The sequence below is a fragment of the Bombina bombina genome, chromosome 8, assembly GCF_027579735.1.
Source record: "Bombina bombina isolate aBomBom1 chromosome 8, aBomBom1.pri, whole genome shotgun sequence".
Classification (NCBI taxonomy): domain Eukaryota; kingdom Metazoa; phylum Chordata; class Amphibia; order Anura; family Bombinatoridae; genus Bombina; species Bombina bombina.
Genome location: NC_069506.1, coordinates 19,882,586 through 19,900,392, shown reverse-complemented (window position 1 = coordinate 19,900,392; position 17,807 = coordinate 19,882,586). Strand labels below are relative to the sequence as shown.

The 17,807-nt window shown below is 36.4% G+C and overlaps 1 protein-coding gene across 1 annotated transcript in view; it reads left to right on the top strand.

Moving 5' to 3' along the window:
- The window catches only part of LOC128638295 (Friend leukemia integration 1 transcription factor), an 84,462-nt gene extending 69,158 nt beyond the window's left edge, over positions 1–15,304 (top strand). The window contains exons 5-9 of the mRNA XM_053690172.1: positions 673–750; positions 4,096–4,155; positions 7,599–7,658; positions 9,599–9,646; positions 14,467–15,304. Of these exons, the coding sequence (XP_053546147.1) occupies positions 673–750; positions 4,096–4,155; positions 7,599–7,658; positions 9,599–9,646; positions 14,467–14,978 (758 nt within the window). The 3' untranslated portion in view covers positions 14,979–15,304. The remainder of the gene's footprint in view (positions 1–672; positions 751–4,095; positions 4,156–7,598; positions 7,659–9,598; positions 9,647–14,466) is intronic.
- The last annotated feature ends 2,503 nt before the right edge of the window (positions 15,305–17,807 follow it).

Here is a 17,807-nt window from a genome sequence, read left to right as displayed (position 1 = left end):
GAGTATCACTCCAGCAATATAATTGTGTTAACCTATTTTAATATAAAATGTATTTAATATATTTAGCTGCTGGTCTTTCATATGCACAGAACATTTTTTGAGACTTATGACGATAAGATTATAATTTTCAGCACTCTATAATGACTTTATATGAGAATGTTCTATGATATATATATATATTTGTGTGTGTGTAGTATATATATATATATATATATATATATATATATATATATATATATATATATATAGTGTCAATCGGCCCCAATGCATCTGTTTCCACGCAAGCCTTTAGGCTCGATGGGAACATGAGCTAAGAAGCAGCGGTCATACGCCTCCTCTGAGGTGACGAACATCAATCCACCGGATCGGGTTGATTGACACACCCTGCTTAGCTGCTGATTGGCCGCAAATCTGCAGGGGGCGGCATTGCACAAGCAGTTCACCAGAACTGCTTGGGCAATGTTAAATGTCGTCAGCATATGTTGTCGGCATTTAGCGATGTCTAGCGAATCATGTCCGCCAGACTTTGATAAATTGGTCCCTATATATACACACACTATAAAGTATGGTAATAATATTTTAGATAAACAGTCATGACTCATCAATATAATTAAACTCTGTATGCTTTTACATTAACTCTCATAACTCTGCCTTCTTTTTCTTTCCATACAGATAGCCCGACATTCACATACTCTGTGGTTCCTGCTGCTCCAGTGCATACAGTAACCGCACGCACTCAGGTGAAGACAGGTGAGTGGAAAATAACCTAGGAACATCCTTAGTGACCTCAGAACAGACTTTTTTACAGGTGTGATTTTGGGCCCCAAAAACTGCAAAAAGAGTTCCTATAAATTATAAAACATTATCAATACTGTATAACATCCCGTTGAGTAACAAGAATTGACATACAAGATCACATTAAAGAGAAATAGGGGCTTTTACGCTTTTACGCTGTCGGGATTTTACATTGCACAAGCAGTTCTAGTAAACTGCTTGTGCAATGCCGCCCCCTGCAGATTAGCGTCCGCTAGCAGGGGGTGCCAATCAACCCGATTTTACACGATCGGGCGGATTGCAGACCGCAGCCTCAGAGGAAATGGACCAGTTAAGGAGCAGCGGTCTAAAGACTGCTGCTTCATAACTGCTGTTTCCGGCAAGCCTCGTGCAGAAACAGGGGCATCAGGGGCTGTTCGCCCTTGATCAATCGGCCCCATAGTCTGTATAGTAGGAACATTGTATAGTGCAGGATCAGCAAACTTTTTCTGTAAACAACCAGAAAGTATGACCGAGGGCCAAAAGGCAAAAACAAAGATACTACACAACTTTTTATTGATGAAATTCAAAATATGACTCATGAGCCAATCAGAAATGTACTTTGGTTGCTGACTCTTTTTTGTGAAGTAATTCTGTAGTGATGAGATGTTTTGTCTGAGGTTTCTATTTCCTCAATGCCAGAGTCATGTACAGTCTTCATGGCAACTGCTTAATAAATAAACCTTTGAGAATATGTGAGAAACCTATTGTAAACTGAATCCATCCTGAAAACCGCTAAACAATATGAATGCTAATAGTATATGTGCATGATGGGTATAGTGAGCATGTTTTTTCATTGACTATATAGACACTTTTAATCATTTAAAAGTACAGATACAAATCCCCAAATCCGGAATTCCAAAAGCTAAACTTATTCTGAAATCCAAAATTTTTAATTAATATTTTTAAAAAAATAAAATTATCAAAAATGACTATTTTACAGCCTGTAAGTCTTAATCTATTCTGCCTGTGTCTTCGGTTTGAGGTTTTTTGTTTTTTTTTGTGTTGTCAAATGCAATTAATACTCTATATTTATTTAAAATAACAAATATAATATTTCTGATTACAGCACTGTACTATATTTCTCAGGGCACTATGTATACAAAAGTATTAAAATTATATAAAACTGTCTTTATGTTATATGTATAAGCTGTATTATGACGTAAATATTGCCTAAATGACATTAGATAATGTTGTTTAAACTTGGTCCCATCCCCTCTCAAAACTGTCAGATTTAAAAAAGATTCAAATATTCCAAAATCCAAACAATTTCCGAAATTCAAACCTTTTCTGGTCCCAAGCAGTTTGGATAAAGGGTTTTCTACTTGTATTTTTTTTCAATCATTGATTGAGGAAGCGCAGTTTTATGGTTTGCAAGATTTACATCAGAAATTAAGAATGTGAAATTAGTTTCTATTAGAATAAAGTTGTTGCAGCTGATCTGATCTTCTGGACGGGATTTTAACAGTTCGCACACTGTAAATTGACAAAACTACGTGACGAGGATTTCAATACAGTCTAAAGTTGCAGACTGTGTATTCTAAACCTCACTGTACAGACCGTGTTTTCAAAAACTCACTGCCACTTTATTGAATAGAATTTCTCATGGTAATATGAGGTTCTGGATACTGTAAATTGCAATGAATCATAACACGATATTGCGCCTTCTCATTTTTTTTAAATTCTCGTACAGAGCTTGCTCTCTAACAAACAAGATGGAATGGCAAACAGTACTGAAACTGACAATAATGAGAATGTGAGTGTGAATTGGAAACGTAAACAATTACAGAACGTGATTACTCAAGCCATTTCTAGATGTTGCAGTCGTAATTTTCTTTTTTTTCACTTGTTCTCGCATGTGGTATCCAGTACCGGATGTCATGTAGTAAATATATATACATGTCAATTTCTGTCCTGCCCAATGCAGACGGACAATACAAAAGAGATGAATAGAAATGTATTGAATCTAAGCAAAAATGGTGCTTTGCACGTGCACAAGATAATTTATCTTGGAATACTTGCAATCATGTCAAAAACGTCATTTCATAACTGTATTCAGTACCTTTAGGCGTCAGAATCGATAACTGTAAAATTTTCCTGAAAATCTGTTGAAAAGTATTAAGAAAATGGATTGTGATCGATTGCCTGTTAAATAAAGGGCTTTTTCATGAGCCGAAAACGTGTTCTTGTCTTCAAGAAACAGCCAAAACCCCAATGATTGTGATTACCTCAAAAATTTGCCATTTTTATGTAAAAGAAAAACACTGAAAACTAAACAGCTGATAGATTGTGGTCAGAGTCTATATAATTTAAATGAGCAATGGGCAGATAATGCATTACTGGTCCAGAGCTTAAAGGGACAGTATACACCAATTGTCATATAACTGCATGTAATAGACACTACTATAAAGAATAATATGCACAGGTACTGATCTAAAAATCCAGCATAATTTTTTAAAAAAAATTACTTAGAAGCTCCCAGTTTAGCAATGTTGATGAGGTTAGGCTGGGACACCCAGTGAAAGGGGCTGAGAAAGCAGGAAGAGCAGACATTCCCTACTCACCCCCTACCCTGCATATACATACAGGAGCCAGCAGGAGTCTGTAAACACACGTATACATCCGACACTGTGGGGCTTGGTTAGGAGTCTGAAAATCAGCACAATGTTACTAAAAAATTAGCAAACAGATGGAATCATCTACAAAACATTTATGTAAAGAAAAATCTTGTGTACAATGTCCCTTTAATACAGCCCCTGGGCCAATCAGGGCTGCATTTTGTGCTTAAACGCTGGAATAGACAAGCAGTGGTGCAATAACAAAGTGCCCTAGTGCATTATAGCAGTTTCATGTTAAAGATTTACGTTCACTTTGCATTTACAATAGCTGTAGACGTTATGAACATAACACTATGGGGTATATTTATCAATCTGCGAGCGGACATGATAGGAAGTAACGTATCATGTCCGCTGCACACCGATAAATGCAGACAGCATACGCTGTTGGCATTTATCATTGCACCAGCAGCTCGTCTGAACTACTGGTGCAATGCCACCCCCTGCAGATTCGCGGCCGCTAGCAGGGGGTGTTAATCAACCCGATCGTATAATCGTATATGTCCGCCTCAGAGCAGGCGGACAAGTTATGGAGCAGCGGTCTTTAGATACGGAGCGTGATAAATATGCCCCCATGTCTCAGCAAACCTTCTTAGCACTGATATAATGGTAATTTGTGCTTTTCTGACAAGCAGTGACCTAAGCTATCCGTCTGTTACCCCTACAGAGCAAGTGTATGATGAAACGAGAAGGATAAATTGGAATACAAGCAGCTCAGTGAGTAGAGGTAAGCGCAATGGCAAATCATTATGGCACAGAGAAAACAAATACATATGTTGCATCATAAAGAGGGAAGTTTCACATTTAAAGGGCCATAATACCCAAATGTTGAAACACTTGAAAGTGATGCAGCATAGCTGTAAAAAGCTGACTAGAAAATATCACCTGAACATCTCTATGTAAAAAAGAAAGATATTTTATCTCAAAAGTTCCTCAGTAGCCACATCCCATTGTAAAGGATTTCTAAGCAGCATATTAGTGTGTCTGTCACAGGAGCGAGCTGCACTTAGTCTTATGGCGCGGTCGGGCCGGGCTGTGACTATACAGCTGGCCCGATGCGCTGACTAAATATAACAGACCCGCTCAGCAGAGAGCGGGTCTGTGAAACAGCGTTTGTTTTTTTAAATTAATAGGGTACAATTATGTTTTTTAATGTTTGGCTACTATAATGTTATATAATTCTGCACTATGTGCAGAATTATATAACATTATTTTTAAGGTTTACTGTCCCTTTAAGTCAAATCTCATGAGAACACAGTAAGAGTTCATGACCTCAGCACTGCTGATGCTGATTGGCTGCTGTTCATTTCTTCATTTTTTATTTTTTTTTACCTGCAGCTGAGCAGCAGCTGAGTATAGCTTTTTACACAGAACTTACTCTGCTGAGGAGATTGTGAGGTAAAATATCTTCCTTTTTTACATAGAGATGCTCAGGTGATATTTTCCGGTCAGCTTTTTACAGTTATACTGCATCAGTTTCAAGTGATTTAGCATATGAGTATTATGTCCCTTTAAGAATGGATGTCTATATCCTAAATAAAGCTATTCTGTTTTTGTATGCTAGTGGGGCGTGTCCCTCTGCACTAACAGAGCTGTGGGAGTTGTCCTTTATTAGCCAGTGATAAGTCAGTCCCTAGGAATCAATTGTGCATAAACATGTATTTCCTTTAACCTCAGTTTAAAAGGACATGAAAGTAACTTTTACAGTTCAGATAGAGAAGCAATTTTAAGAGATTTTCAATTTACTTCTATTATCAAATTTACTTTGTTCTCTTGGTGTCCTTTATTGAAAAGCATACCTACATAGGCTCATAGGATCTCTGCGGCGTGCACATATCTTTAGCAATTTATGGCAGCAGTGTTTGCAACAATATTGCTACAAACATTGCTGAAAACACTGCTGCCATAGGGCTAGATTACGAGTAAAGCACAATGTATTGCTTGAGCGTTAACTTCACTAGACTGAGGCTTTTTGTTCGTGTTGTATAGTGTGTGTATTGTAAGTAAAAAGTTTTCACTTGCGCACTAACCCAACGCACGCAAAAAGCTTATGTTCAAATATTGGAACCACGTTAACGTATTTCCCCATAGTCTTCAATGGAGAGTGAAAAGTGGGGGGAAACTAACACCATTACAACATATTTTTTGAACTGCTGCATGGCCATATTGTGTGACTAAGTTCCCAATATTATTTAAAAAAAGAATAGTTGTCTCTTGATGTATTTGCAGCAGTTAAAAAATATATGTTGTGCTTTGGAAAATGGATGTGCGCTGATACCTCTTTGTTTGTGTAATTACTGGGTCATATTGGCAGCACTCCCAGATGTGGATTTAAACTTTTTGTAAGGTGTGCTAAAAAAACAAATTTTGTATTTGTATTCTTAAATACATATATATATATGATGTTTTTTAGGTAAAATATATATATATATCGATGATTATATATAGGTATAGATATGTACAGATATATATAGAAATATCTATTTAAAAATACTTAGAACATATTCCCCTATGTGAAGAACATTGGAATGTGAAATATTTAAAGTTAATACATAGATAAAACCTTTATTAAATATGAATATTGCATAAATATCCTGAAGCTACTTGACTGCAAAGGACTCCAATGCACATATATACAGGTATACCTCACTTTACAGCGCTTCACTTTACAGCACTTCGCTAATACAGCGCTTTGTAGAGCTGAAGTTCAACTTCCAAGAATTTTGAAACAGTGCTGTAATCTTTGTAAAATTGCGAGAAAAGTGACTGGCACCATTTTGCTATGCGCAATTCACCCTTTTTACAGCATTACAGTGCAATCTGTGTCTCAGTGTTATAGTCTGGCAAGTTTTATTACAGTAATTGTCACTATTTTACAGGTACAGTATTTATTGAATTATGTGCTGTGCGAGTGTTAAACTAAACATTGCACTATTGCACCCCTAATATATGTTAGTTCAAACATGTTTTCACATTTTTAAACACACTGGCAAGTGAAAAGAAAGCTAAAACTGCCTTGTTTCACTTTACAGCGGGGCTCCGGTCCCTAACCCGCTGTATGAGCGGGTATACCAGTAAATGTATATATGTGTACATATTTATTTATATGTGTATATATGTATGTAAATACAAATATACACATATATAAACAGATATATTTATACATATATAGACATGTATCTGTATGTCTCTCTATGTTAAAGCCCTTTGCAGCCTTTTTTTTTTAATGTGTTTTGTGTAACTTTTTTGACTTGCGTAACAGTTAACCAGATCTCTGAAGTTGCACTATCCCAATGCTCGGTAAACTAAATTGCGCTTGAGCAAACACGTTTACTTTTAACTTGCAATACGCATGCTACTTCGATGCGGACAAAGAGACGCAACAATTAGAGTGCCACACATAATCTAGCCGTAGGAAAGCTAAAGATGTGCTCACTCCTGAGATCCCTTAAGCCTACCCAGGTATGCTCTTCAACAAAGTATGCCAAGAGAACAAAGCACATTTTAAAAATATACACTACTGGGAACTAGCTGGTGACTGGTGACTACACATATATGCCTCTTGTTATTGGCTCACCAGATCTGTTCAGGTAGCTCCCAGTAATGGATTGCTGTTCTGTAGCTGACTTTATCTATGTGTTTAACTCACTCATTTGCAGAGGTTAAACATAGTTATATATATGAGCAATAGTGCTATAATAAAATGATCTAAAAGATTAGAACTTTTTTTTACCTTTCAAGCAAAAATTTTAAAAAGCTTAATGATTTCATAAACTTAATAGGAAAAAACAAGTTTGGTTTCCTTTTAACAGTAATTTTTTTAACTGGTGAAAACTTCACCAGGGAATATCACTAACGTTACTGCTCAGAATTACAGTCGTCACGAATCCTAAAATGTAAAGAAAACTTGTTTATTTCTTTTTAAAAAATGTAGGATGCAGAATAAATTAATTATGTATTTACATTATCCAAATCAGTTCAGGAGAAACAGGTAAATAGCTATAAATGATATTATTGTAACAACATCTAATGAAGCTCAAAAACAGCAAAATCATAATAATGTGTTGATTTCAGCCATACCTGCTGCTAATACAAAGCACAACATGATTTAAGTTTTACAGCAATCTGAGTCTGGCATATTCACAACTACTATTTGTTTTTCTTGTTTAGCTTCTCCCCCTCAGACCCCCAGTATTGCAAGTACCGGAAGCGGCACCAGAGGCAGCCAAGGTGAGCCGAGATATATACGCACATATTATATAAAAAGGTCTGTTCCCTCATTTCTTTGTCATTGTCTCAGAACCAAACTACCAGTTATCACAGGTTATTATAAATGCACACAGCGCTCTCTTAAAGGGACAGTAAAGTCAAAATGTAACTTTCACAATTCACACAGAGCAAGCAATTTTAAACAACTTTCAAATTACTTCTATTATCAAATGTTCTTTGCTCTCTTGGTATCCTTTGTTGAAGAATAAATATAGGTAGGCTCCTAAGAGCTCAGGAGCGTGTGTATGTGTCTTTAGCATTCTATGACAGCAGTGTTTACAGCAATGTTATACACAGTAGCAAACATTGCTGCCATAGAATGCTAAAGACACATACACGCTCCTGACCTCTTGTTATCCTTTGTTGAAGACTAAATATAGGTAGGATAGGTAGAGAATAAAGCAAAGTTGATAATAAAAGAAAATTTGAAAGTTGATTAAAATTGTGACTTTACTGCCCCTTTAAGATATCTTCCTAATTTGCTGTTGCAGGGTCACATCAGCATCATAAATGATTGCCATGCCCTGCTCTCACAGAATTGGTTGTGTGGCAGTAGTGTGACCAAATTGCTCAAGCAATTATAACGGGACAGTAAAGTCAAAGTTAAAGGGACAGTAAAGTCAAAATTAAACTGTCATGATTCAGACAGGGCATGTCATTTTAAACAACTTTCCAATTTACTTTTGTTATTTAATTTGTTTAGTTCTCTTGGTATCAAGGTTGGATTGGCCTACCGAGATCCCGGGTGATTTCCTGATGGGCCGGTGCATTACCCTATGTGAGCCCATGATACTGTTCATATATAGCATTATGTGCAGCCAGATTGTATAACCCAGGGTTGTCAGTGCAGAAAGCTGCCCACTAATAGCACCCAGGGTGTAAAAGGCCAAAACCCAGCACACATATATCACACTGGGAATGTCTGCCCATTATGCTGCCCATCATTAGAATCCAGTCTCTTTGTGTGTGTTTATGCCTATAATTGTGCTATAATGAAATACCCTCTGTCCAGGATTGTGCCTTATATATCACCTTATGGGTCGGTTTACCCAGGGCACCCCACGCAATCTCTATTATTACTAAGATATTTCATATTAATTAAATTAAGCGTGGGCTTCCTGCTTTGTTTTTATCTCATTCTAAGCAGCTCTGCTACCTGATTTCACAGCAGAGAATTCTGGGAAATGGTTTCCTCTTTTGCTTAAAGGGACATTAAATACCTCTTGCTTTTGTGTAAAATCGTGCTTTGTCCCACGCTCCCTAGAGAAGACAAAAAGCAAATGCTGCAAATCAAATAGCTGTTTTAGACCATGTGCAGCATCTTGAAAACCTTCTGTAGGTTACAGTATTTGCCTTTTGTCTTCTCTAGGGATCATGAGACAAAGCACAGTTTTACACATAAGCATGGGTATTTAATGTTCTTTTAAAGGGACAGTAAAAATTGTCATATAGCGTTTAATTTTGCATAATAAAACAATTTTACAATAAAATATTTTAATATTTATTTTACCCCCTTTTCATGTAATTTAACTGTGAAAATAATGGGTTGTGCGATTCTGAGGACTGGAAGTGCACACTGCAAACTTCACAAGCCTAACACAGCTACATATCTGTCCCTAACTGGCCACAGCAGTGATTATCTGATACAGAGATGCAGGTTTTGCAAACATAATAACAGTGGCTAGTGTAGTCTACACCACTAACAATTCGGGATGGGATCCTGATATGTAGTAGGGGAAATTTGGCTATTGAAGATTAATTACATTAAATAAGGTGGCTAGTTGTTCTGAAAATGTTTACACTTGGCTTAAATGTATTGTAATTACAAGGTGTTTGTGTCCCTTTAATTTCTGCAACTTTATAATTTAAATCTAATCAATCATCTCCCTTTACTTTGACAGATCCCTATCAGGTGTTAGGACCAACAAGCAGCCGCCTTTCAAACCCAGGTGTGTTAAAAACCACTAAATGTAGTAGAATTGTATAATAAACAAATGCTTTATAAAAAGACGATAGAAAAGCAATTAGTCTAAATTTCAAATGAGTAGAAGATTGTTTTCTGACAAATTTCAAAGTTAGTTCTATTTTACTTCCTCTACATCATACAACAGCCAATCACAAAATACATATATATGTATATACTCAGTGACGGATTGGCCCACCGGGATCCCGGGAGATTTACCGGTGTGCCAGTGGGCCAATCCAGCACTGAATATATTCGTGTATATATATATGGGCAGTCTTCAAAAATGTTCAGTGCCATCTGATTACCCAGTCCGGCCCTGTGTATACTGTAAACTCTTGCACATGCGCAATAGGAGCTGGTGCTGCAGAAAGTGTGCATATTTAGATAATGGATGTGAATTGGAAAGTTATTGAAAATTGAGCGTTTTATCTCAATCATCAAAGTTCAATTTTGACTTTACTGTCCCTTTAAAAATATTTTTTTCTCAGTTTACATTAACTGGCTGAATATTTGATTCATTTTATAAATTTTTCTTTCTCTGAGCCCTAATCAGGGGAACACCTTCAGGGGGCGCTAGACTAGATTAGACCAGCATTTGGCCATATAAGGTGTTTTTTCTGGATAGTGCAAAGGGCCGGATGAACAAATACTCACTGGCATGGAGAGAGTTCATACAACATTGTTGGTGTTTTTTTTAGCATTATATTGTAGCGTGTGTCTCATTCATATCCATAACTCCTCATAGCTGAATAAACAGCTCTCAAACCAAATTTTCACTTTCTAAAATTCTTTTAAATGGGCCTTGAGGTACAGATGAAACTTAAAGGGCCATGATACCCACATTTTTTCTTTCATGGTTTAGAAAGAGAATGCATTTTTAAACATTTTTCTAATTTACTTCTATTATCTCATTTGTTTTATTCTCTTGATATTCTTTGCTGAAAAGCATATCTAGATATGCTCAGTAGCTGCTGATTGGTTGCTGCACATAGAAGTCTCATGTGATTGGCTCACCCATGTGCATTGCTTTTTTGTAATGTTGTTTAAATTTGTATGTTCTATCTGAATCATGAAAGAAAGATTTTGGGTTTAGTGGCCCTTTAAATAAGCTCACCAGAGAGGAGATCTATATTTTCACAGCATTTCGAGTTTTGCAGAATTTGCAAGACCATTCAGTGTGTTTATATTATCATTTTTTTTGTAGCCATTTTGGGAACACATAAAAATGATATCCTGCACTGATAATACAATAATGTGTAGCATGTAGCAGGGTCAGTGTTCTGAACTCTGTAGGATACACTCCGGCCTGAAAAAAATAAATAAAATTCAGAGTTAAATTACAGGAACAGCAATAAAAATAAATAACAAAAATACATTAATTTTTATTTTTACACATAATTAAATATTTTAAAAGGATTTAAATTTTTACTTTAATGTCATTTTAAACCAAAGACAAATATTGCCTGAGAGGTATCTCAGCAGCACATTAACACTTTGTCCAATAGTAACATGTAAATAAACAAAACTTGAGTGTAATCCTCATTACCCTTTATTATGCTGGTAATTATTTTACTATTTCCTCCCGTCTCAAATTCCCTTCTCAGATTTCTGTGTTGTGCACGAGCTACTACACTTGTGTTTTTTTACGCTCCCTCGCTGCACATGTCTACCCAGCAGCCTCTCCTGTTTGTGGCTTACCTACACGTAGTACCCAGCAGGTAGTAATCACATAATCAGGACCCTTGTTACATTCATTAGTGGAGCTCAGAGTACAAATTTGTGATAGTTTCACTGTAAAGAGAGATAGTTTCTTTGTGATAATATTACACTTCTAATATCCAAAATATTGATTTCAAAGAGATATTTAAAGGGATGTTAAACTCGAATTTGAATTCCTCATAAAATGAGCTATTATGTGTAATTAAAAACCTTTGTGATTTAACTCTAAAAAATGAGTTTTTAACTCTTAATATGTTTTGCTAACAAAAGGACAGCTTTAACTGCATTTAAAACATTTATTTTGTGTGCAGATAATTTTCAATGCAGGGTGTATTTGCTGATATATATTAATATAAATGATTATAAAAATTATTGTTACTTTCAAGAATTTTTTGCAGTGTTTGTGTTGTGATGTTATAAAATCTAAGCAATTAAAAAAAAAATACACATTTTTTAAAGAGGTAGCATAATAGGTCATCAAAATGGTCTAAAAACCCAAAGAACATTTGCTTTAAAGATGAGAAGTCTCTCTTTTATATAATGCCCCTTTTAATAGGGTTTCACCCTTTAACGATAGCGACGTACCCTTACATTGTGTATCATGAAGGGGGTTTCAGCCCTGCAAGGAGTAGGGATGGGCGAATGTTGTGAAACGGTAGAACGAATAGTACTGGGGACATTCATTTTAGACAAACTAATGTTGATAAGAATGAAAATCCATTAAAAGGATAGTAAACCACAAAAAATAACAAGGGATACCAAGAGAACGAAGCACATTTGAAAATAGAAGTGAATTTAAAAGTGCCTTAAAATTACATACTCTATCTGAATCACGCAAGTTTAATTTTGACTTTCCTATCCTTTAAAAATTCGGTAATCAAATGTTATTTCTGGTTTTCGAATGTTCCTTTCGTTTTTGAATGTTGATAATTAGATCGAATATCTACATTCAAAATTTTGAATGTAACATTCGATTTAACACATATTATTCAAAAGTTCCATAGTTCATGTGCAGGGAATTTAGTAAATTGATACTTAATAGATACAAATATATACATTCAAATGTTTCTATTTCAAATATTGTATAATTAGAATATTACATGTAAAGAGAGCATTAGAAATACTATTACATTAAACAAATGTTAGAATGTTGTACAAACATTTGAAACGAACAAATGTGTTAAAATTCTTTTCATTTTTCAAATATATATATACAGTATATATCCAAGTTATAACATACGCACTCATTAGACTTGATACAGGTGAAATAAAAAGTGTTTTATTCCATATGAACAAGTGACGTTTCTGGGTGTTCACCCCTTCATCAGACCAGCGTTGGTCTGAATTTTATATGGAATAAAACACTTTTTATTTCACCTGTATCAAGTCCAGTCAGTGCTTGTGTTATAACTTGGATATTTGAACGTTCTATAGCACCCTGGCAGAATTGAAACTTACTGTTCGTGGGAGTTCACTTATTTCAGTGGATTATATATATATATATATATATGTGTGTGTGTGTGTGTGTGAGTGAGATTCTCCCTGATAAAATGACCGACATTGAGGCCTTAATTTGAGCAGCATCTAAACACTCCAAAACAGCTTAGTACAGGGCGGAAAAGGCTCAATAGTTAAAGGGTTAATATGTCCCCAATGAGTTGCTATTCCAGCTGTATAGAATTAAATGTATTTTTAAAATGCTCCTTTAGGGTTATTCTTGCAATTTTGAAAAGCTGGTTTTGCTCAACAAAAACCCCACCCATAATAAAAATGTCAGTATCTAAGTATTGGCTTTTATTGTGAAAAGCTAACACTGAAAAGTTTGTTCTTCCTGCAGGCTCAGTCCATTTGAATAGGCATTCTAAGGACAATGGGTGATGGTTTTAATGAGCAATACTATCTATTTCAAATACAAAAATAAACATCAACTATTAATTTTCATATGTTTAATACTCTGTAGCTGGTATAACAAGTGTTTGGGAACAAACAAATGTAACAGTACATAGTTATTTTAATGCAAAGGAGAGATGAGGTATGTTGTACAGAAGTGTAAGAGTAGAAGGGGGGGGGGACCATATCAGGTGCTGCTGGTGACCCTGCTACATCCCCTGTTGTTATTCCTCAAGGCACAGCCTAGGTTTATTGTGCTATGCATTATATGTGTTAAACTGTCTAGGAAGTAAAATATGTATAAAGTGAGCAATTCTTGGGGAAGATAAGATTCATAAACCTACAGATACACTCAGGCCAAGGAAGATATGAATCAAATTCACAAAGTGTTAGAAGGAACAAACCAATTGCAGAAAACAGGATGATTCCTGCTGACTGACAATAGTAGTGAGGCTTGGGGGAAAGATAGGCAGATACAAAGGAGCAGAGGAAGGACTGTGAGACCAGGCATCAGGTGTAGAGCACAGTTCAAGATAGAATTGCTCACTGGTCCTGCTATGCTCTTCACTGCATGTAATTTTGTACAAAAAGTCAACTTAGTGTATCAGGGGTCTATAATATCTGTCCCCAACTAACTACATCTGCATGTCCTGTTTTCTCCTTTAGCCAGTTGCAGAGAGCTGAAGCAGGCAGTGCATCAGGGAATATCCACAGCTCTGCCCATAGTGTTTGATGTCTCCTGTCCAAAAACAGATGCACTCTCAGATCGTGTTCAGCCTTTATTAAACAGTGCTTCTAGCTATATAGCTTAGTTTACCATAGAGTGGCTGAAGCTACTGCACTCTAAAGCTCCCTCTACAAGTTGCTTTTATAACATTGCTACAAACACTGCTGCCATATAATGTGCAAGATACATTCAGATCTTTTTTTTAATTACATGTCTTAAATGCTCTTGAAAGTAAGATAATTAGAATTATTGTATAGAAAATTAGCAAATCTAGGCAAGTATCCCCATTATTCTGTAAGACATTCTCTAATAAGTAGTTAGACAAAGCTTCCCCTTTCTGACTATCTCCCTCTCTCTTACTGTAAGATGTGCTTAGTCCTAGCTTAGAGCTTTGTTCTTGACCTGTGTCCAGTACCAGTTCCAGCTGTAGACAACCTTTCTGACTTTCTATTTTTCTCCAACTGTAGGCAGTGGACAGATCCAGTTGTGGCAGTTCCTGCTTGAGCTGCTCTCGGACAGTGGGAACGCTGGCTGCATCGCCTGGGAGGGACTCAATGGAGAGTTTAAGATGACGGATCCTGACGAAGTTGCCCGACGCTGGGGGGAGCGCAAGAGCAAACCCAATATGAACTATGACAAGCTAAGCCGAGCTCTGCGCTACTATTATGACAAGAATATCATGAGCAAGGTGCACGGCAAGAGATATGCTTATAGATTTGACTTCCAGGGAATCCAGGTGGTGCAGCAATCTCACACCAACGATCCATCTATCTGCAAGTACCCTGAGGGGAGCTATTACTCCACCCAACCCAAGCAAGCCATGCCACTACCACCTCATCACCCACAGTCTCCCACACTCCCACAAATCATACCTGTACAGTATTTTAGCTCATCGTCTGGTGGGGCCTTGTACTCTGGGCAGGGGGTAACAAGGCAGCATGGGGGGCAGCTAGGGCAACATCTGGGATCTTACTACTGATTGGGGAATTAACAGGAATGATGAAGGTAGGAGAGAAAAACATAAGCAAAGAGCTGAGTGGGTGGGAGACAGCAGGAGAAAGATCAACTAATGGTCTGGAGTAGCATTTCCTATGGACTAATTGTTTGCCCAAGATGTTTGGACTTTCTTATAGAAAATGGACTTAAAGCACATAATGCATTGGGATGGAGCTAACTCAGGACTCAACCTGACCAGGGATTTATGTTTTGCCTCCTTGCTGTGGACCAAAGGGGGTTTTGTTTGTCATGTTTGTGTTATTTGTATTTTCTATCAATAATTTTAATCATTAAATGGCTGAGACGGTCTGTATAGCATCTTCACTTATTGATATCATTAGCTTTCTTTGCTAACAGCCTCTCTTGCATCAGTTCCCTCTGAAAGCCCTTCTGAGGGTCAAGGAAGGTCAAGGAGTACCAGAACCAGCAACTCTTGTTAAGCCCTTGGCTGCCAGAGAGGGCTGCAGCACATTGTTATCGGGATTAAACTTTTTAGCTTAACTTGCAGGGTATTGCACCATTTAACTTGGTTTTGCTAGATATTTCTTAAGCACTTCCTGCGGTTTCTTCATGACTTGTTTTCTACTCAGACTTTGCCAGGAATCGGTAGGCAGGAACATTATTTCTCGTATAATATTATGTAGAGAAGTGGTCTAATTCAATAACCTTACCCAATATCTGCAGTGCAGTACCCACAATAAGGCCACTTGAGCTTCCTTTGAAGATTTCTACAAAAAGTTCCACTACATTAAAGGACCAGTAAACACAGTAGATTTGCATAATCAACAAATATAAGATAACAAGAAAATGCAATAGCATTCACTCTGAATTTCAAATGAGCAGTAGATTTTTTTCTACAAATTTCAAAGTTATGTCTATTTCCACTCCCCTTGTACCATGTGACAGCAATCAGCCAATCACAAATGCATATACGTATAGTCAGTGAATTCTTGCACATGCTCAGTAGGAGCTGGTGACTCAAAAAGTCTAAATATAAAAGACTGTGCACATTTTCTTTTAATGGAAGTAAATTGGAAAGTTGTTTAAAATTACATGCTGTATATGAATCATGAAAATTCAATTTGACCTGAGTGTCCCTTTAAAGGGACTAATAAGAATAGTATTGAGGTTATTCCCCTCCTCCCTCTAGTCACAGTGCAACCATATTGAAAGCTAGTTATAACCACATTCCAGTGCTGATGTGTTCATGTGCAGTAACTCTCATTCAGGTTACAAAATGGCAGCACCTATGATTAGAGGGAGGTGCATGAGATGTATTTAGTGTCCCTTTAACTGTTTTCCTAGCAGCTTCTCAAACAGAATTCTAGTCTAACCTTATCTGCCAAACATCTCTATTACCTGGGGTTTTTTCCAGAGCCCTTAAAGGGACAGTAAAGACTTTAGATTTTGATATAAAAGTTTAATGCTATGTACTAAAACAGCTTAGCATTCTAGATTTATTATTTGTTTTGGCCAATTTTCCTGTAATTTAAGTCTGAAATGTTCCAGTTCTAACAATTGGAATCGCACATAGCAGGTTTCACAAGCCTAACCCTGATAGATTTCTGTCCCTAATTGGCTTTAGTGGAGGTTAAAGGGACATAAAACCCAATTTTTTCTTTCTTTCATGATTTAGATAGAACATAACATATTAAACAACTTTCTAATTTACTTCTATTATATTTTCTTTGTTTTGTTGTTATCCTTAGTTGAAAAGCAGAAATGTAAGCTCATGAGCGTGCACGTGTCTGCAGCACTATATAGCAGCAGTTTTGCAACAATGTTATTCATTAGCAGGGGCACTAGATGGCAGCACTATTTCCTGTCATGTAGGGCTTTAGGCATGTGCACGCTACCTGTGTATCTCTTTAACAAAGAATAACATGAGAATGAAATAAATTTGATAATAGAAGTAAATTGGAAACTTTATAGAAATTGTATTCTCTATCTGCACACCATTTTTAACAAGTTTTCTATTTACTTCTATTACCAAATTTGTTTGGTTCCCAGTATATTCTGTGTTGAAGAGATACCTGGGTAGGCATCTGTAGCACTATATGGTAGGAAATAGTGCTGCCCTCTAGTGTTCTTGCTAATGGATAACATTCTTATAAAAATACGTCTATATAGTGCTCCAGAAATGGGCTGACTCCTAAGCATACTTCCTTGGTTTTCAACAAAAGATACCAAGAGAACGAAGATACATTGATAATATAAGTAAATTAGAAAGTTGTTTAAAATAGCTGCTCCATGTGAATCACAAAATAAATTGTGGGTTTCATATCTTTTTAACAAATAAACTGCAAAACAATAAATATTTTGCTAACATAATGACCATGGTTAACATTGTGTACCCCAGTAGCAAGTCCTAATTGGCTCCTCCAAATAAGGCACATGGTAGGCGGAGTTTAGCTATGAAAAACCAATTACAACAAAGTGATAATGCATTCAAAACATTTGCACACTCACCTAGTATGTTAATTTATTAGAAAAATCTTATTAGTGCAATATGTTTCCTGCCACTTTAACTAGATCTCTGCAGACCATTACTCTGTTAACGGTTTTATTACTAGGACATCAGTCTATTAATTATATTAACCAGCAAACTTGATAGAAGTAAAGGAACAATAAACGCAAACAAATCTCTATCTTGCATATTAAAGAGCAGTGTATTTAAACATATTTAAACTTTCCTATTTACTTTCATCATCAAATTTGCTTTGTTCTCTTTGGTATTCTTTGTTAAAAGCTAAACCTAGGTAGGCTCATATGTAAATTTATAAGCCCTTGAAGGCCGCCTCTTATGTCAGTG